This window comes from Sander vitreus, chromosome 8, assembly GCF_031162955.1.
Source record: "Sander vitreus isolate 19-12246 chromosome 8, sanVit1, whole genome shotgun sequence".
Lineage (NCBI taxonomy): Eukaryota > Metazoa > Chordata > Actinopteri > Perciformes > Percidae > Sander > Sander vitreus.
The window spans coordinates 22,834,616-22,856,550 of NC_135862.1; the positions used below are offsets into that span (position 1 = coordinate 22,834,616).

Here is a 21,935-nt window from a genome sequence, read left to right on the forward strand (position 1 = left end):
CACACACACACACACACACACACCATTAGCAAACATCTCCCTTCCACAGTTGGACACAGCAATAACATCAGAGCACGTGTCTCAGGGGTCAGTGGGGCGGTTGTCAGGGCACTCTCCCCTCTCCCAGTCCACAGTGTGTGCCTCTGCTCAGTCGTTCTCAAAGTGAGGGGAAGGAGGAGTGAGCGTAGGTTTGGCCTGTTTAATTCAGCAGCCTTGTCACCATGTAGATTTATAGTGTTGGTTTGAGAGGAATGAGGAGATGGTGGGAATTTAACTACCTCAGGATTCTAATGGGAGATTTAGCATGCACTTTACAAAATCACCTTAATCCAACGTTGTTCTGTGAAGGGAGGGATGTGAACGAAAAATGAATTGCTTTTTCTGACGGGGGCCTCGTTTGCACATCTGAGTTTCCCTTTTGAACCAGACAATTTTTTTCACTAGTGGTTTTTATAGTTGATATTTGAGATTTTTATCCACAGAGTATGGAGAGACATTTGCATGTTTTAAATAAAGATTATGTCTTCTATCAACTGTGGTAAAAATCCAATTCTCAAGGATGGGCATGCCTCTCAATTTTTTTTTTTTTTTAAACAATGAAATTGTTGATGAAATATCAGATAGGATCATGTCACCTTCAGGAGAAGGCAGTCTTTATGACTGATGTTTTACAGGACGCATTAGTACACATAAAATTTTATTAGTCGGGCAGCACTAGGGAGCTGTCAAGCCCCATGACTATATTTCACTGTGTTGCAATGCTGCACCTAACAACACATTTCACAGACTAATAAAGCCCAAACTTGTCTCAGTTTGTGCAGTGCCACCTAAAGTAAAGTATGATGCTTATACGTTTGCATCAAAGCACACATTTTGCATTTAGATCTTTTCTTTGAAGAGATTATTGCTGTTATTTTATTTCTTTTTTGTCGCGAGAAGATCTTTGTGCTGCACCCTAAGGGAAGTCCTTTATTCCTCAGTGTGTTTAACATTCTGCAAAGGGGAGGCATGGATAAGGCATGTGAGACTTTTATCAGCCAAGATGAGAGTTGTGACAGTCTGGAGCCCAGGTTTTTTGGGCTGTCTGTCTGGGTGTCCTTCACACTGATGGGGTTGGAAGACAGGGCTTGGATGCAGGGGAGGGGGACTTTTCATTTGACAGAAGGCTTTGCCTAATGGCCAGTCTGTTCTCCAACTTTGTCTGTTTTTCTCTGTCTCACAGGCGCACTCTCTTTTTCTCTCCTCCTCCTCGTCTCTGGCCATATGTGCCTCTGACATCCCTCCATCTCTGATAGAGGAGAGTACAGACAGAGGAGGAGTCAGTATCATTGCCCCAAGTGTGGCATAAACAGGCTTTTCATTTTAAAATCTCTCCAGAGCAATCCAGATTCCGGGACGTCTCGTCCGGGCACCTGGGCCGTTCACTGATTAAGGTGGCGCCAGCGTTCTGCTGTTAGAGAAAGGGGGCAACAGGGGGTAGCTCTGCCAGCCTGCCAAGTGTGTGGGCGCTGCTGTGACCAGTCAGTCTTCATAATGGCTGTCTGGCCATGGGACAGAGCCAGCTCAGTGGTCAGATGACTGACTGTGGCAATCAGGCTAGGAAGGACTCCCTTCAGTAACCCTGGATCAATGGTGCCTATGGAGACGGCAAAGGGCAGAGAGAGGAAGGCATGACAGGCGTGGGCGAATGAAGGGAGAGATGGGTAGTAGAAAAAAAAGTTGAAAAATAGATACGGGGCATAATAAAAGACAGAGACTGGACCAAGAAATAAAATGATGAAGTCACAAAAGAGGAAATAGGGAAAGAAGAATGTAAGAAGTCTAAAGTGAAAGGGAGAGCGGGGACAGCATAGGTGCTCACTATTCATTACCTATAAGCTGACAGATAAAAGTTTATCTCTCCAATGTGTTTTTTGCTCCCTTTCTCACTCTTGAAGGCTTGAGATTCAAACTTCAAAAGAGTATTAGATACTAGAGAAATTTCATATTAAGCCAAATACATAGTCCGTATTTAAAGTTTGCATGTTTTTTTTTTTCTAAACATGCAAACTTTAAATGCAGGAAAAGGAAGTTTCACTCTGCTTGGCAAGAATCAGATATCCCCAGACCTGGGACCTGTATAATGAAGCAAGATCAGCCTGCTGTGCCTGAGATATGGGGGTCAGTAGGCCTAATATTAGTGGTCATAGATAGCTGGTTTGACAAACCAGGTTATCGGCTTCAATCAGAGAAAGGTTTCTGATCCAGCAAATGGCCATTTACACATTTAAGACGTGGGAATTAAATCCCTAATCGCATGCAACAGGATGAAGACTGGAATTCAATAGAGATTGGGTTACTTTGCATGGGGAAATGGTCATTATAAAAGCAAAAAAGAAGAAGAAAATAAGAATGTAAGCACATTCCTATTATACAAAACTTGTTCTCAAGTGTTTTTGAGAACAAACTACATTAAAAGTTGTGCTTTAATGTTTTATGAACAGAAGCGAACAAGACTTAAAACCACGCCAGCATCCATGTCAGGCTGTAATGCTCTCTACGCTCCAGAAAGCACATTTGTTGCATGGAGACAACATGGAGATACAACTTTTTCCCACTGGAGAGGCAGAAAGTTAAAGGTCCTATGACATGCTGCTTTTTGGATGCTTTTATATACCGTATTTTCCGGACTATAAGTCGCACTTTTTTTCATACTTTGGCTGGTCCTGCGACTTATAGTCAGGTGCAACTTATATATCAAAATATATATAATTTAACATGTTTTTAAATGTTATTTCATGCTGAAAACATTACCGTCTACAGCCGCTCTAGGCGCTCTAGGCTTATGACAACTATATGCTGCTCCTAAAGACAACTGAGAAAGAAAAGAAACTGCAGGCGACTGCAGATAGTAAAATATGCAGCCAAAACCGGTAATCGAGCAGCAGAACGAAAGTTTGGAGTGAGTGAGAAACTTGTTAGGGACTGGCGAAAAGGTTAGTCTTACTGCAATGAAGAAAACAAAGAAAGCTAGTCGCGCGCTGAAATCCAGATGGCCAGAGCTGGAGGAAAGAGTCCACAGATGGGTGCTTGAACAACGTGCTGCTGGAAGAGGCTCGTCAACAGTGCAGTTACGTTAACATACCGGACACCTACCGTATTCAGCCCCTTGTTCTGTGTGCTATTGTGTAGTTTAATAACTTGCCTTTCCAGTTTAAATGTCTGTTCTTGGTCTTGGATTTTGTGAAATAAATTTCTAAATAAATGCGACTTATAGTCCAGTGTGACTTATATATGTTTTTTTTCCTCTTCATGACGCATTTTTTGACTGATGCGACTTATACTCCGGAGCGACTTATAGTCCAGAAAATACGGTAGGCCTTAGTGGTCCCCTAATACTGTATCTGAAGTCTCTTTTATATAGGCCTTAGTGGTCCCCTAATACTGTATCTGAAGTCTCTTTCCTGAAATTCAGCCATGGTGCAGAATTACAGCCACTAGAGCCAGTCCCACAATGAGCTTTCCTTAGTATGTGCCATTTCTGTGTCTGTAGCTATTGAGGAGAGGGGGGTTGGGCAAGGTGGAGGGGGGGGGGTGTGGCTTTGACCAACTGCCACTTTGCTCGTTTGAAAGCCATGATGTCTCTCTCTCATGGGCGGGCCAAATTATCTGGTCGGTCAAAGCAGAGAAAGGGGAGGTAACCTTCCCCCTTATGACGTCATAAGGAGGAGATTCCAGATCGGCCCATCTGAGCTTTCATTTTCTCAAAGGAAGAGCAGGATACCCAGGGCTCGGTTTACACCTATCGCCATTTCTAGCCACTGGGGGACCATAGGCAGGCTGGGGGAACTCATATTAATGTTAAAAAACCTCATAAAGTGAAATTTTCATGCCATGGGACCTTTAAAGTTTAGCCTGAGGCCGTGTTGCTACCTTTGCAAAAGGTGTATCCCCAGGTGAACATGAAAGCGTTTTCCAAAGGTTAAGGCAGAGTGTAAGGTCAATATCACTGTTACCTCACACTTGTTTGGCCTTTACTCAAAAAATCCATCCATCCATCCATCCATCTTCATCCGCTTATCCGGGGTCGGGTCGCGGGGGTAGCAGCTCCAGCAGGGGACCCCAAACTTCCCTTTCCCGGGCCACATTAACCAGCTCCGACTGGGGGATCCCGAGGCGTTCCCAGGCCAGGTTAGAGATATAATCCCTCCACCTAGTCCTGGGTCTCCCCCGAGGCCTCCTCCCAGCTGGACGTGCCTGGAACACCTCCCTAGGGAGGCGCCCAGGGGGCATCCTTACCAGATGCCCGAACCACCTCAACTGGCAGCGGCTCTACTCCGAGCTCCTCACGGATAACTGAGCTTCTCACCCTATCTCTAAGGGAGACGCCAGCTACCCTCCTGAGGAAACCCATTTCGGCCGCTTGTACCCTGGATCTTGTTCTTTCGGTCATGACCCAGCCTTCATGACCATAGGTGAGGGTAGGAACAAAAACTGACCGGTAGATTGAGAGCTTTGCCTTCTGGCTCAGCTCTCTTTTTACGTCACAACGGTGCGATAAATTGAATGTAATACCGCACCTGCTGTGCCGATTCTCCGACCAATCTCCCGCTCCATTGTCCCCTCACTCGCGAACAAGACCCCAAGGTACTTGAACTCCTTCACTTGGGGGTAAGGACTCATTCCCTACCTGGAGAAGGCACTCCATCGGTTTCCTGCTGAGAACCATGGCCTCTAATTTAGAGGTGCTGATCCTCATCCCAGCTGCTTCACACTCGGCTGCGAACCGATCCAGTGAGTGCTGAAGGTCACAGGCCGATGATGCCATCAGGACCACATCATCTGCAAAAGCAGCGATGAGATCCCCAGCCCACCGAACTGCAACCCCTCTCCACCCCGACTACGCCTCGATATCCTGTCCATAAATACTACAAACAGGATTGGTGACAAAGCGCAGCCCTGGCGGAGGCCAACTCTCACCTGAAACAAGTCCGACTTACTGCCGAGAACCCGGACACAGCTCTCGCTTTGGTCGTACAGAGATTGGATGGCCCTGAGAAGGGACCCCTCACCCCCGTACTCCCGCAGCACCTCCCACAGTATCTCCCGGGGCACCCGGTCATACGCCTTCTCCAGATCCACAAAACACATGTAGACTGGTTGGGCATACTCCCAGGCTCCCTCCAGGATCCTTGCGAGAGTAAAGATCTGGTCCGTTGTTCCACGACCAGGGACGGAATCCGCATTGTTCCTCTTCAACCTGAGATTCGACTATCGACCGAACCCTCCTTTCCAGCACCTTGGAGTAGACTTTACCGGGGAGGCTGAGAAGTGTGATACCCCTGTAATTGGCACACACCCTCTGGTCCCCCTTTTTAAAAAGGGGAACCACCACCCCGGTCTGCCACTCCTTAGGCACCGTCCCAGACTTCCACGCAATGTTGAAGAGGCGTGTCAACCAAGACAACCCCTCCACACCCAGAGCTTTAAGCATTTCTGGACGGATCTCATCAATTCCTGGGGCTTTGCCACTGTGGAGTTGTGTAACTACCTCAGCAACCTCCACCAGGGAAATTGATGCCAATCCCCCCCTCATCCTCCAGCTCTGCCTCTACCATAGAGGGCGTATTAGTCGGATTTAGGAGTTCCTCAAAGTGCTCCTTCCACCGCCCTATTACCTCCTCAGTTGAGGTCAACAGCGTCCCATCCTTACTGTACACAGCTTGGATGGTTCCCCGCTTCCCCCTCCTGAGGTGGCGAACGGTTTTCCAGAAGTACCTTGGTGCCGACCGAAAGTCCTTCTCCATGTCTTCTCCGAACTTCTCCCACACACGCTGCTTTGCCTCTTTCACGGCAGAGGCTGCAGCCCTTCGGGCCCTTCGGTACCTTGCATCTGCCTCCGGAGTCGTCTGGGATAACATATCCCGGAAAGACTCCTTCTTCAGTCGGACGGCTTCCCTGACCACCGGTGTCCACCACGGTGTTCGTGGGTTATCGCCCCTTGAGGCACCTAAGACCCTAAGACCACAGCTCCTCACCGCAGCTTCAGCAATGGAAACTTTGAACATTGTCCACTCGGGTTCAATGCCCCCAGCCTCCACAGGGATGCACGAAAAGCTCCGCCCGGAGGTGTGAGTTGAAAGTCTGTCGGACAGGGGCCTCCTCCAGACGTTCCCAATTTACCCGCACTACCCGTTTGGGCTTACCAGGTCTGTCCAGAGTCTTCCCCCACCCCCTGACCCAACTTACCACCAGATGGTGATCGGTTGACAGCTCTGCCCCTCTCTTCACCCGAGTGTCCAAAACATATGGCCTCAGATCAGATGAAACGATTATAAAATTGATCATTGACCTTTGGCCTAGGGTGCTCTGGTACCAAGTACACTTATGAGCATCCCTATGTTCGAACATGGTGTTCGTTATAGACAATCCATGACTAGCACAGAAGTCCAACAACAAACAACCACTCTGGTTTAGATCAGGGAGGCCGTTCCTCCCAATCACGCCTCTCCATGTGTCTCCATCATTACCCACGTGCGCGTTGAAGTCCCCCCAGCAGAACTATGGAGTCCCCCGACTGGAGCCCCATGCAGGACTCCACTCAAGGTCTCCAAGAAGGCCGAATACTCTGAACTCTTGTTTGGTGCATATGCACAAACAACAGTCAGAGTTTTCCCCCCCACAACCCGCAGGCGTAGGGAGGCGACCCTCTCGTCCACCGGGTTAAACTCCAACGTAGCGGCGCTCAGCCGGGGCTTGTGAATATCCCCACACCCGCCCGGCGCCTCACACCCTGGGCAACTCCGGAGAAGAAAAGAGTCCAACCCCTATCCAGGAGTATGGTTCCAGAACCAAGACTGTGCGTAGAGGTAAGCCCCACCAGATCTAACCGGTAGCGCTCCACCTCCCGCACAAGTTCCGGCTCCTTCCCCCACAGAGAGGTGACATTCCACGTCCCCAGAGCCAGCCTCTGCTGCCCGGGTCTGGTCCGTCGAGGCCCCTGACCTTCACTGCCACCCATGTGGCAGCGCACCCGACCCCAGCGGTTCCTCCCACAGGTGGTGGGCCCATGGGATGGAGGGATGTCTGCCACGTAGCTTTTTCGGGCTGTGCCCGACCGGGCTCCGTGGCACTCAAAAAATGCATACGCTAATTATAGGGGTGGTACGGTTCACAAAATCCACGGTTCGGTTCGTATCACGGTTTTAGGGTCACGGTTTTTGGTTCTGTACGGTTCTTTTTTTTCTTTCTTTCTTTATTTTTTCTTTTAATATTTAACACTCCAGAAATATACTTCAGCATATGATATATAGCTTAATTATCCACAATGTAGGATACAGTATTAAATAATTATATAGTTATATCATGTAATCATGCACAAACTGAATTTGACTTGACTTTAAGCACATTATTGGGACCATCTCTGAGGAAAGCTAGGTGAGATTTTGATACAGCAAGAGGGAAGACATTGATGATTTCAACATGCTTTTCATTTATTTGGCAAAAAAAGGAGAATGTGTATTGCCATCTACAGGAACTTATGTGCCTTTTTAGCACATGAAGATTGAAATATTACAGAATATCAATTGAAATAACTTTCAACATTTATCAAAACTGCCAACTTCAGTGTAGCTCTTACAAAAATGTATCCTTTAAAAGAAAAAACATAAAAACAGTTTATATTGTTAGTTAATTTCCTATCCTGGCCTACAGTACATTGATGTTCAAATGTTTACAGGTTGGCAGGACGATTTGAAATGTTTTGCACGGTCTTTAGCTGTACGTTTTTTGGTAACTTGTCCACACCTCTTCTTTCGCGCAAAGGGGAAACACACTGTCTGAGGTCACATACGGGCACCTGACGGGCACAAGGCTACATTGCGCATGCGTCAAACCGGGCAAAGGTTAACTTCATTTCTACATCATAACGTTCTGCAATAACGCTTGTCTTGCCATTAGTCAACGCCATAACCCAGGAACAGAATCAAGTTTGTGATCATATTTCACATTTGGTCGGATACTGAATTGGTGACACTAATTTTGGCTGTCCACCTTGAAACTGTGGTGAGTCTTTACTACATAACATATTCTATGAGTCTAGACAGACATGGATGTGAACTGCAACTTGACTGGTTGACTGGCGGAGAAATACAACTGCAAGGTGGTAATTCTGGTTTGTTTTGGTCCAATTCCAGTTATTAAACCATCAGTTAAGCTTTTCACAGTGTTGTAGAACCCTCCTCACCCTTTGGCAACCAATATTTTGACCAAGCTTTTAACACACTGCATCCTATTACATCTGTAGTAGTCTGTAATCAGTTTGTCATCTGTCATCATGTCCCTCTCACAGTGTAACGCCAAACGGTAACATTCCCTTTGTATCACCAGAGTAGGCAGTGGTTGTAGAACACTGATTTTGACTGTGTTTTAAAAACTGAACAGCTGCGTATTTGTAAGAATATCAAATGAATAATATCATGGAGATGACACAGTATAACCACATGAAGATTAAACCTCCTGTTAGCAGACAGACTACATCCAACATGTCGGACCTCTCTCCCCTCTCTCTTTGTTATACAGTGGGGAACAGGTGATTCCATTATCTCCTGCTTGCTCTCCTCTTAGGGATCTTCTATTCAGGGTAATTGTTTATTGTCAGATTGCATCTCGGTGAAGAGGGGCTTTATAGGAATTATTATGGTCCGCACCCAGTCGAATACCTAAAGCAAGTGACAACAGGGATGCTTTCATTTCACATTCAAGCTAATGAGCGGTTCTATTGTCTTGGGCTACATGGATGAAATTGCTGTTCTCCTCAATTAATTCCTCGATTGCCCCCGTGGCCACAGGAATTGTGAAATTCTCTAAATGAGCCGATGTAAGATTGAGTCTTTACAGTGGTGTAATGCTCTTATCTGAACGGCTCTGCATTCATTCCTCTGTATGATTAACGGCAGGTATCACTGTCAGAGTGAGCGGGAAATTAGTTCATGAAGGGATAACGTTTCTCCTCGCACCTGCTGCAGCGCAGACAAACCTGTGTGATTATTTTTGATTGGCTGAGCATCGGCACACTATTTCATTCCACTTCACTGACCTTTACGGCTCCCTGTTTGCGGTCTGTATGCAGAAGAAGAAGCAGAGAAGGCATCCTCAGCATAATACCTGCATCATGTAGTGAGTGGACTGCACGCAATCCTCGGTTGGAGTGATATGCACCGCACTTTCTAATGCACATTTCATAAATAATGGCATGCATGAACATGAGTTTGAATGGGGTCTACTTGAGGCAATACATCTGGTGGATGATGAGATGGATTTATCTTCGCCTCTCCCATTTTGCTCTGATGAATATGCTGCGGTGCACACAAGGGTCATATTAAACAGCCCCTAGCTCTCTGTCCCCCGTACCATGATGCATTGGCTGTTTTTGTGCCTTGTCTCTTCACTTCCTCTGTGAACTGATTAAGTCTTTGGAACAGCATGGAAACACCACAGGGTGTTGTATTGTTTTTCAGGGGGAAGACAATCCCAGTGGACAGTATGAATAGACCAGTGACTCTGAAAGAGGCAGACTGTCATTGTTTGTAGCGTTGTTATTGAGTCCGCTCAGAATGTATCACGTGATGGGAGGCTCTCTCTTTGGTCAGGCAGTTTGTTTAATTCTTTTCCACTCTTCTTCAGGCATTAAGATACAGTCAATAATTCATTTAATGTATTAATTGTAATTCATCGGGTGTAAATTGTACACTTGTGCGTGTTTGAAGAGTTTCATCCCCAAAATGAAATGTAATTACAGGAAGACTTCATAATTGATGCGATAGAAGATAACCGCTAGATCAGGCTGTCATTTTACAGATTCTATTATAACGGTTTGTTTTTTGTTTCATTGTTTGCTGTGGTCAGGATATAGACAGTTATATTTCCTGGGGAAAAGAATCTCCTCAGCCCAATTAATCAACATGTAAACAAAGCCAATACTGCTGCGACTGTGGCTCAACAGGGGTTTGCTGCACAGATGCGGGCTATAAAGACAGTTTACAGATTTATCATTAAAATGCCCAGCAGGAAGTTTTGACACCAGTGTAGATTATACTCGCCATGTCTTGGAGAAGAACAGTAGTGTTGTGGTTGTTTATTTGTCTCAAGGCGAATCACTAACATCAGGAATCCCTACTGCGTGTATCTGGTTTGCACAGTATGTGCTAGGGCTGGGCAGTATATCGATATTATATTAATATCCTGATATGAGACTAGATATCGTCTTAGATATTGGATATCATAATATCGTGATATGACATAAGTGTTGTTATTATTATGTTGGTTTTAAAAGCTGCATTACAGTAAAGTGATGTACTTTTCTGAACTTACCAGACTGTTCTAGCTATTCTATTATTTGCCTTTTCCCCACTTAGACATTATGTCCACATTACTGATGATTATTTATCTATAAGAGTGAAGATATTTTGTTAAAGCACCAATTGTCAACCCTAGAATATCGCCGCAATATCGATATTGAGGTATTTGGTCAAGAATATCGTGATATCTGATTTTCTCCCTATCGCCCAGCCCTATACAAACTGCATCAGAAAAACATTAAACATGGCTACAGTTTTTGAATGAGGAGGTAAGTGTCTGAACTGAAATTGTCTTTTGGTTTTTAGTGTGAACCCTTTGAACATAAATCTGCGCAAACCAAGCAAAAATGAAGTAAATACAATATCAGTTCCACACGTGTTTTTGGCAGTTTCCTCCATCCAGCCTCCTACAGCACGTCACCTATTTGTGACACTGACTGTGACATAAACAAAACGAAACGCATATGTATGCATCTCCATATATTCCTGTGCATCAGTTAACCATCCTGTGTATACTGACCAGAGGAAGATGGTGTATTATACAGAAGATGTTTCAGAATATGAATATAACGGGACTGAACATGCTTTATTAAAGACAAAGTAATGGAAAAACAAGTCATCACTTACAATTTACATAATAAACAAGCATTTTACTCCCCTCTCTAACCTGATTTCTTCAGATGTGTGATTCTGAATTCTCAACGCCTTGAGTGCAGATCATGGTTACTTTTAGTCTGCAGTCTACTTTGACAGGTCTTATCTGAAGATCACAGTCTGTGCAACTCATGTGTAGTCAAAAGGTCTGTGATGTAGCACGGGGCAGACCCAGTCATGCTTTGAAAGCAATCACTTACATTTTAAAATAGTCAATTCTAAAAATAATGGGTACAAGTGGCGACAGAAGATTTTTTCGTATCCTTTTTGGCAGCGAAAACCTGAGCATCTGCATTTTGAATGGGCTGGAGTGATGCTGCTGTAGATACGTTTTTACCAGCAGAGAATAAAGTGCTACTGTACAGCAGTCTAAACATGAAACTTTTAATGTTTTTTTAGCCAAGGACGGATTTAGGCTACGTCTCATTTCTCTGTCTTAACCCTTCCCCTTACCCCTACCCTTTAGTTTTGCGCGCTCACGTGAGAGTAAGTGCTGTCCCAATACTCAAGGGGTAGGGCTAAGGGGAAGGGGCTATATACCCCTTAACGCCAAGTAAGGACGCAAGCTTACTTAAAAAGCAAGGGGTATCCAGATACATTGCGCAACAAGTAAAATGGCTGCCAGGTCGACCAGAGAGATCCATAAATGTAAGTATTTTCGGCTTAAAGAATTGATTTAAAAATTACAACGGTCTTGTTTTGTGCCCTACACAGTCCTGTACATATATATTGCAACCATATTTGTAATTGAAACGTTTTTAAAAATCGCTAGTTTGCTATGCTAACGCTAAAGTTAACGTTAGCTACATTGCTTATTTGCACAACAGTCCTGCATTTCTCTGCCTTGAATGGACTCCATGCATGTCTACAGTGTTAACTAAACTCCATTAGCAGTGAATTTCGTTTGATATCAGTGTATAACACTTGCTCATATACTTGCTTTACATATACCGTCCTGTATCACACAGTGACGCCACCCAGCAGCTGATCCACTTTCTGGGCTGAAAACAAGCAGAATTTTCTGCGTTCATGTTGTAGCCATTCATTATTGTATTGGTACTGTATTATTGTAAACGTGTGATTCATTCCTGTTCATGCACCTGTACATTGTTGTTGGTTAGGACACTAATGAAAGAAATGGGGTATGAGGGAAAGGTTACTGGCCAACAGGCATCAGACTTGGGTCTGGAATTTCAGAATAGCTGTAATTTTTTGTTTGTTTGTGGTCTTGTGTGTCTTTTTTTAGTTTTATACATTTGAGTGCCTTTTTTAATATGTGTGTGACATGTAAGTTATGGTTCTAATAGTTGTAATAATGTTTACTTTATTGGGCTTTTTTGAGTGTTTCTGAACATCAATGACATTCAAAACAGTGATAACTGAAACAGATATACAACACACCATGCAGTGTGTATACAAATGCTTTTTGCAAACAGACCTAAGTATGTATGATGATGTAACCAAGTGGTGTCTCATTTCATAGGGGTATGTTTTCATCCCTACCCCTTACCCCTCGTTTTCAAGGGCCAATGGCTAGGGGTAATAAGGGGTAGGGGTAAGACAGAGAAATGGGATTCAGCCTTAGTCTTTGTAATATTACAGACTTTAGATAAACATGAATTATGAGAAAATGAGCCAGGGTCAGTGGTGTTTAGAAAAGCCATACTGTCTAAAGCTACAATTAGAATGTCCCGAAATATTGGTATTTAGCTATAAGACTTTTCAAAACATGTTTTTTAAGGTTCAAAAACCTGATATCATGTGTCATGCACTGCTGTGTGTGTCCATGCATATAACAGTAAAAACTGGCATTATTTGTTAATAGGGTAGTGTATAAATACAGGGGGAAATATGGACCTTGCACAAACTTCTGGGGTGCTTGAAAGCCTAGAGTCTCCAACACTTTAAGGCCTGTCTTTAAGATTAAATGAAAACTAGTGTAAAACACTTCAAGGGATACAGACCCAGCATACTTATTAACCCCAACTGAAATGTCTAAAATATGCAATTTGTTTTTCATAAAAGTGATCAACTGTAAAAGGTTTCTATCCCTTGAAATAAAATGTTTTTACAGAAGATTCAATTATCATCACCCACTGAGTTTCTCTTATTTCCTACCACAATCTGCTCTTTTCTTTGTCCGCAGAGGAAATTGGTTTGTAATTTGATGTCATTTTTATACAGTGTAATTTACACAATAGCAGTAGCCGCTGATGGCCCTACATTGTCTCCTTTGTGAAGTAGCTACACCTAATTTTAGAAGTGTCAAGTTCTAAAACTTGGAGGCGCATATCAAAAAGACTGTTGATGATTGTGTTCCTGGTTGCAATCGCTACCGGTGCTCTTTGTATTAGAGCATGAGAGAAAAGCACCTTATCTGATCGTGGCCCGAGTAACCTGTGATAGTGGAACTTTAATAGAAACTTAAGTGTTAGTCTGGGCTCCCACACTTCCACATCAGCCCTCCTTTTCTTGTGTCTAAAGGCCCAGACACACCAACCAGACGGCCGACCCTCGGCAGAAAAGGCAGTTGGGCTGATCAGTCTCCTCGAGTTGGTCAAAAAAATGCCTCGGAACACACCAAAGCGACAAGACGTAATACGTCTCCATAACAGCAGGCGGCGCTAATCTGTATTGTCGCCCAAAAATGAAAACCGGCAGCTGATTGGACGAACACGTCACGTAGGTCTGGTTTCTCCGGAAATTCAAAGACAGACTGTCATGGAAGGTTGTTCAAAATACAATCTCATATTGTACTAAAATAGTTCACCGAAACGTGTTTCTGAAAATATTTTAAGCAAGAAATAGGCCGTGCAGTTGCTGAATCTGTCTTCAGTTCAGATCGACAAAGGTCAGTTTAAAAGATTTTCAAATCGGCCAAAATGAAGGCCGACGGCCCCTCGGACGGACGACGGCACGGAACACACCGAACAGACTCGAGTCACTGACCTCACCAGACTGTCCAACGGCTGATTATCGGCTCTGTGTGTAGTAGGCTCCAATCAAGATGCTGTCACTTCCTGCCAACGCTCTTTCTCTCCTCCCTTTGTTCTTTGATCTTCACCTTCCTGGAAGCTCTGCTAAATTGTCTTTTCCTTCCTTATGTCTTCCTCCACCTCTCCATGTCACTCCATTGCCCTTCTCGGTTTTCCCCACACATTTCTTCTCATTAGGATACAGCCGTATCTCAAATTCTAGGTGGCACGATCATCGCGGTGCAAAGTGTTGAGGAGATCACAAGGGTGCTCTTAATGAAAGGCATGTGCAGGGGCTATTTCTAAATTGCACAACCCTTGACAAGGCTGTCAGATGAAAGGAAAGAGCATAAATCCATAGATAGAAGAGGGGACGTTGGCAGACAAGATAGCAAGAGAGAGAGGGATGATGGCCAGTTAGATCCAGCAGAGCATTAGCACAGAGAAGGTAAATTACTCATAATAGTGTGAAGTATGTCTTTTCTTCTTTTTTTTTTTACATTAGCTTGCCATCTACAAACCAATACCTGTTTTTTTGTAAATTCACGTCATTAATGCTCTCCACTCCTTTCTTTCCCCCTTTATTTGATCTATTTTTCCATATCACAGTCCTCTCTTGTCTTGCAAAGCTGTTTGTAGTGTTAAATCAGCCTGCAGAAGCGACAAGATTTACTTCATTAAGTAGTGGCAGAGTGCACTGCTTCACTGGAGAGTAAGGGTAAGAGTCTGTCTTTGTGGGCTCTATCAATAACCATTAAGGATCCTCTCTCATTAGACCAAACCTTATAGACCTCCAGGGCTTGAGAAATGTGCCCCGCCGTTTAATGTGATGGAGTATGCTTAGATTGCATCATGTCTGTTTTGGAAATGCAAATTGCAATAGTTACATTCCCCTGAAGACGACTGCCACCAGCGCTATGTACACAGCCTTATTCTCACTCAACCTCTTTGCTTAATCAAGAAGAACCTCACTCTCCTATCAGCAACCGCCAGTTTGCTCTTCAGCTCCTCCCTTTTCCCGTCTCTCCATCTTTTTACACACACACACACACACACACCTCAAACCCATTGAGCACATCCAAGCTACTGCAGTATGATTATTCAAATGGCAATGAGGCAAGCTGGCAAGGCTGCTGCAGCGTGATGGGAGTGTTTCCGGAATGATGACTTAAGAATCCTGCAGCTTCTCTGCCAAGAGCAGGGAATGTTTATCGGTGTTTTAAGCCCCCAACGTCTCCTTCCAGGCAGCGCTGCCTGGAAGGCACTAGGATTAGGCAGTGGTTAGGGTTGGGGTTAAGGTTAGGTGCCTTGAAGTCAACGGTCGCAGCGCTGCCTGGAAGGAGACGTTGGGGGCTTAAAACACCATCGAGCGCAGGGAATTCAAACTAGATCAGGGCAAGGACCCAGAGAGCTGCATGGGGGTGAGGCCAAAACAGGAATAGAATGAGAGAGACAAAAGTCAAAGTCTAGGCTACATCCTGCACGCTCCCTCTCTCCGTTTTCCTCGTACGGAGCCAGGGGATTTCTCTCATGAGTGATGGGTTCATTTTAGGGCTATTGGAGAAACTTTTCTGTTTCACTCAGAGAGGGGACATTAGTAAGATTAGCTTTGTTCTAGTCTATCAGTCCTATCTAAAATCTTATCTCTGTCTCTCACACACACACACACACACACACACACACACACACACACACACACAAAATGTTCCTAATTTCCACACACAAAAGCTGTTGTCCATCCATCACCCAGGAGGCACAGCCAATGTTCCACCAAAGCCCAGAAAGTGAGCTCTGCAGCAGGCCTCCCAGCCCTCAGCCCGCCCCTGTCCGCAGGACATGGTCACACCAAGGGGAGGAGGCAATCATCGTCCCTGATCAATAATACATCAACTGCATTAAAGCATATGAATAAGTCATGGGTGGAAAGAACCCAGTCGTCAGAGCACGCACACACACACACACACACACACACACACACACACACACACACACACACACACACACACACAGCCAAGTGATCTTTTACTTGGGCCAGGAAAGATGAACAGACAGAAAAAGAGAACAAAGCAAGGGCTTTAACTTGTAGGGAATTTATCAGCCACCCACTGACATTTTGTTGCATGTTGAAGCTCCACTCTGTCTTTCCTCTCTACCACCCATCCCAATCGCTGCCGTTCTCTCTTTCTTTCTCTCAAGTAATGGCCTTTTTCCTGCGGGTGGAATAAATAAGTTATTACATCCATGTGTCCTAAAGCTTAGCAAATACCGTTTGAATATAAATAGTTCATTTGCCTCCATAGAGGAGGCCTCGCTTTGTGCCATATAAATATATTTGTAATTACTATTGCTTATCTTTTTTTTTACTACACCAAGAGCAGGGGGTGAATGTTTTGGTTGACTGGAGATGCAAGATGTGTGCGTACGTGCGTGCGTGCGTGCGTGCGTGCATGGGTGTTTTGAAAGGCCGAACAGTTCACTAAGATATTTTACGACTCTGCATATAGGTGTACACGGGTGTGCTGGCGTGCGTTAATGCGTGCACACATTTGTGGCTGTTTTTTGATGAGATGCCCTGTTGTGAGTTTGTGTGTTGATGAGTCGCTCCTCGAGAAGATGCAGGAAGGGAAAGGAAGCAGCTCTTTGTTTCTGCCAACATTAGTATGTCAGACAGGAATACTCAGGGAGCAGCACTCAGAAAGATATCGCAGCCTATTAACCGACGTGTCGATTTTTTTTTCAAAGATTGTGCTGCACACAGCAAAGGCAGTAAAACGGAGGTGGAACCGCACAGTGTTGAAGCAAGTGAGGTGGATGGAAATGTGTCTTTGACAGAGTGATAAGAGATAAAGATGACAAAATAACACCAAGTCAATATATAATGGGTTAATTAGCTGCTTCCTTGTATAGGATTCTGTACAGAAATGTGTTCATATCCTGGACAACACGACTGTCTGATGCAGATATTGCATTATAGACATAAGTTTAATGTTTGTTCAGCCAAAACTGCATGGTAAAATGTAGGCTTAGTGAAGTTAAACAACATTGAAAACTCTTTTAAGCCATGAATAATAGCATCTGCTAAAACATCACATCTACAGTACGTGGTGACCCTGACCAGTTGCTGACCACTGTCACTGCCTCATATTTAAACGGTTTACGGCATAACACCAAGGGATCCGGCAAACGTTTAGCTATCTATGATTGTTTGATTAACATTTATTATTATTATTGTTCAAGTGACAGCCTTTGTTGTGTTTGATTGCTAACTTGTAGCCCGCAGTGAACGGACTTCATTATGTAGGTCCATTTGTATTGTATTGACATTACAGAAGTCTGTCGTTAACAGGTTCTTGTCGGCTACTTCAGCCTCTAATCTAGAACTGACATCAGGGATCATGTTGTGAAAATGTGATGCCTTACGCTAAATAATAAATGACTGCTATGTAATGTATGTACCTATCTCATTATTCTGTGGCTAACAGCAAAACAGATCTGCGTGAAATCGTCATTGTCGCAAAGTGATGCATACGCAACTCACATCTGCACTCGACTCACATCGGGTAGTGACAACCACATTCAACCAATATTTAATTTAAATATTGGACACTTTTAAACTATTTCATTTTGTACCTTGACAGGCAGTACATTTAACCGGACGCTGTACATTTAACTGTACGAGTGTTTCGCGTCATGACTCTCTGTCTCATTTTATTGCTCCTGCTACAGTAACTTCTATGTGTTTGTATCATTGTTTTTTATTTTATGCTCGCTGTTAGAGGTGTGAATCTTCACTGATCTCCCGATTCGATTGCGAATATCATGTCTTCGATTCGATCTCACGATGCGTCAAATACATTTTATTATTAAAGCCATATAGGATATTTAATTCATAGCTTTTCAAGCTTCAAAAACAAAACATTCTGCAGTGCTCTAATACTAAATAAATTGGATACATGAAACTACAGCACTGAGCACATGGCACTTCCTGAATGTGCAAAACATAACAGAATATGTCAACAGAAAGGTTGTCAGGCCTACATTAAATTGTAAACAGAAATAATCGATTATGGCCCGGCCGATTATCGATGCAGCGTCGTCCATGTCCACGATTCGATGCATCGATTATTTGATTAATTTCAACACCTCTACTCGCTATGCTTGTTCTGGGGAATGATTCATTCGTTTCTCTTACAGTGTTGTGTTACTATGTGTGTGAGAGATAATTTTGTTTGCTATACAAGTTGCCCGTTGCTTAATTTGTTGTTATGAACCGCTCTCCCTCCAAATGTAATAACTAGAGAACAGAGCTTAGCGCTGTGGTTACATACTAATGTACTAGCTGCTCAACTGACAGTGAAAACAGACGACCACATGCAAGTTATGTTTTGAACCTTGAACTTAGTTAGTTATGTCATCTCTAAACACCCCCCCCCCCCTAAAAAAGTGCACAGTCAGTCAAGCTGCCATTGCAGTTAACTCTCACTTTGACTCCAGTGGGTGCCCCATAGAACTCTTTCTTGCTGTGATAGACGGCAGTAAATATAAATGCAAACTAGCTATCCGAGGTCTCAGAAAGTGATTGTTTTAAAGGAAACATTTGAGTGGTGAAATTAGATGGCTTAGCTCTAAAGTGAATCTCATTGAATTAAACAGCATCCCCATACAGTAAGTGTGTGCTTAGAAAAACATGCTGAGACATAGTTTTCTGAAAATGGATGGGGGGGGGGGGACATAATAAGCAGGATGGAGGGTGGAATGATTGAAGTTACAGAAGAGAGTTGCGTCTTAGGGCGGAGCAGTGCTCTATCACCCTTCCGACATTGTCCAATTAGAGCATATGATTAGTGTAGACTGTCTCCAGTGAAATTGAATCTATCAGCCAGGCTCGGATTGCTACAGGTCCCTGCAATTTAGCTATCACTTTGTCTCTGTCACCGCAGAGCTGCTAATATAAAACCGACAGAATGGATGATTTCTACTTAAGGCATAGCTCGATTGAAGCTGATTACATTTCACAAAGGTTTATTAGATTTCCATAATATGTGCGCATGCTGGGAGGGTGTGTGTGTTTGTGTTGCTGCATGCAGGTGTTTGTGAAAGAGAGTTGGAGGACTTGCGGTCACCTAATTTGTCTCTGGTTCTTGTTTTTTTCCATCTTTTTTTTTTTTTCTCTCTCCAGGCTGCCAGAGCCGAGGGCAGAGCCCATGGACCAACGGGACTTTGACGACAATAATTCTGGACCATCCATGGACCACGCCCCCTAAAACCAGCAGACCAGACTCCTGCTACACCCACCTGTCCTTCAGTGTCTACTTCAGCCAGCCGTCAGCCCTGTTGAGCTGTCAGGCTGGCCTTCTCTCTCGCTGTCAGCCATCTCTTTTACCCTGCTCTCTCCCCCTGCCCTCCCCCCCCTCCTCTCCCTCCCAGGGAGCTGACCTTGAAGAGGACTGCTGTGACAAATATGGATGGCCACGTCTGTTCTGCTCTCAAACTTTTTTAATTCCTCACTAGCTACTAACTTTCTTTAATTGAAGCACACAAAGTTATGTGCAATCAATTACCATCAGGCTCAGTTGCCACAGCCAGTCAGATCCTTGGCTTTACTGGTGAGCCTGGCTGACTCAGAGAGGAGCTTGGGTAGGCAGCTGAGCGGAGCATCTGTTAAGCCCAACAGATGTCAGAAATGGGAAATTCTTTGACGCGGTGTGCTTCACACTTCATTTATGTACAATATAATTTTGTTTCTGTCATATTTTTTTTTTGACAAACATTCTGGACTCTCCCAGACAAAGAGAGGGAATATTTTCCAGATGCCACAAATGCCTTACGTCTTCAAGAGAATATATTATGTTATATAAAAAAAACCTGAGTGTCTGTAGCTTTTGTTCTATAATGTTGTCTCTTGCACGTTCCATCATTCTGGTGCCTTCACCCCTCCTGTCCCTTACACCCTCCGGCCTACCCGCTGATTCTTTATGCTTGTAGATTTGCGCTCACTTCCTTGTGTGCTTGTCTATTATCAGAAGCGGGGGGACATTTTGACACCTATTGATTGGTGAATGTTGCTGAGTCTTTGTTAGGTGAAAATCGAACTGTAATTTGACTGAGCAAAATAGCACTCCAGCACTATCAGCTTTCTATGCACTGTAATGTAAGTGCTCATTAGTCCTAGCCAATCTGCAGCGCATGACGGATTGCATTCCGGACGAGTGTACGCACTTTCTACCTTGACCCGCTCAGCCAGGGCTTTCATTCATGATATACCAGCGCAAGTCTGTCTGTGTCAGCAGTTTGTTTTTAATGTGATTGATTCTGTTGTCTTAAATTCAAAATTGAAAGCGGTGTCACCCGTAATACGTGGGGCATGTTTGACAACAACATGACTTCACTGTGCTGTAGCACTGCACTACGATGCACTGTGAGTTGTATACCCACCCAAGGGAAATGCCGGTGTGTCAACAGCCTATTGAAATAACTGCTCAGTCTTTATTGTGTAACAACAAACATAAGTCTGACTGTCTGATGTTTCCCCTGGTTTTAATGTCTAATATGTGTGTCTTAAATCTATAAATAAACAGCCAGGTTTTTTTTCTATTGAATGTTGAAGATGATATTCGTATTTTCACTTTAGGAACGATTCTTGCATTATGTCTGTTGCAAAACACCAAAAACACCTGAAAACTATCAATCATCCAAGACACTAATATAAAAAAAAAAAAAGCATGCAGGCATGGGACGATGGATGAAGATTGAAGGAGAGATGTGAAGAGGGGATTTAGGAAGAGGAGGATTTCTAGTCTTCCTTCATCCAAATGCAAAGCAGTAACCCATCTACTGTAGCTAGGACTGGGAATAGTAGGTTTGGAACAAAGGCGTGTGATGGAGCTGTGCTTCTCCACAGATGCATTTAAATGCAGACTGGTTTCATTCCTACGGATCCAGACAAGCCAGAACCCACTTTCATCAACTCACAGCCTCAATCAGAAAGCCTTTTGTCTCTCCGTTGCTCATTTTTTTTCTCTCACTTTACTTCTCTCACCTCCTCAGAATCGCACCATGTGGCTTACACTGGCTTTCACACCTGCTTTCTATCAGAGCGGCTTCATCAAGCCAAGAATGCTTTCTCAGCATGTCACATCCTTCCGCATTGAGATATTGACTCGAAGAAACTCGTTTAGCCCTTGGTCATTGCTATCTGGGTGGCAACACATCTGGGTTTGCATTCTCTTGTGAGTTTCCCTTTTACAGAAATAATGGAGCTTAATGATTTACCACATGAGGCATTGAGCCTCCGCATTCACTAATCCACTGCTGACTGACCAAGCACCAGAGCACTCACACCCTTTTTAGAGATTTTTTTTTTTTTCCTTGTGTGTGTTTTTAGTGTTTCTGCGGTTAAATTAATTGACGTTAGCTGCGAGGAGGCATAGCCAGATACAGGGCCCCCTGTGCTTTCAAAGGGAGGCTGGTTTCAGAGAATAATCATTATCCCGTCATCTGCGTCACCTCCGTCCAACCTGATCAGAGAAATAATAACAAACCTGAGGGGAGACAATGTGCCTGTTGTCTGGGGAGGAAATGGAGAGGAGAAGATTTGTCTGATTTAATTTAGCCGGGGAGACCACAAGGTTCCCTTTTTTCCCCACACCCAATTACACCTGCTCTTCCAGGTTCACTTCACTGAGCATGTTCACACAGAGGCACCAAGACGCAAATAAACACAAGCACAGCCGTAGGACCTGCGCGGCCCTGATGAGCAAAAAGAAACTATTTGTGTGTTTGTATTGACATGAATTAATTGCTTCATGGGTTGTGAGATTGAATAAGCTACGTGACGTGCTTGCTAGTAGTGATGCAGCTTTGATTGCTGCCTTTAATAGTGCCTATTTCTCTCTGCCATCATTTTTTTAAAAGACAGTGTGGTTTCACAGTAATGGACCAGCCCCCCCCCCCCGACATGACTTAATGA

General features: G+C 44.1%; 1 protein-coding gene across 2 annotated transcripts in view; it reads left to right on the plus strand.

Moving 5' to 3' along the window:
• The window catches only part of trim44 (tripartite motif containing 44), a 59,526-nt gene extending 38,966 nt beyond the window's left edge, over window positions 1–20,560 (plus strand). For both annotated transcript variants that reach the window (XM_078257512.1, XM_078257508.1), the window contains one exon: window positions 19,146–20,560. In XM_078257512.1, coding sequence (XP_078113638.1) covers window positions 19,146–19,190 — 45 coding nt within the window. In that variant the 3' untranslated portion in view covers window positions 19,191–20,560. The remainder of the gene's footprint in view (window positions 1–19,145) is intronic.
• Window positions 20,561–21,935: the final 1,375 nt, after the last annotated feature.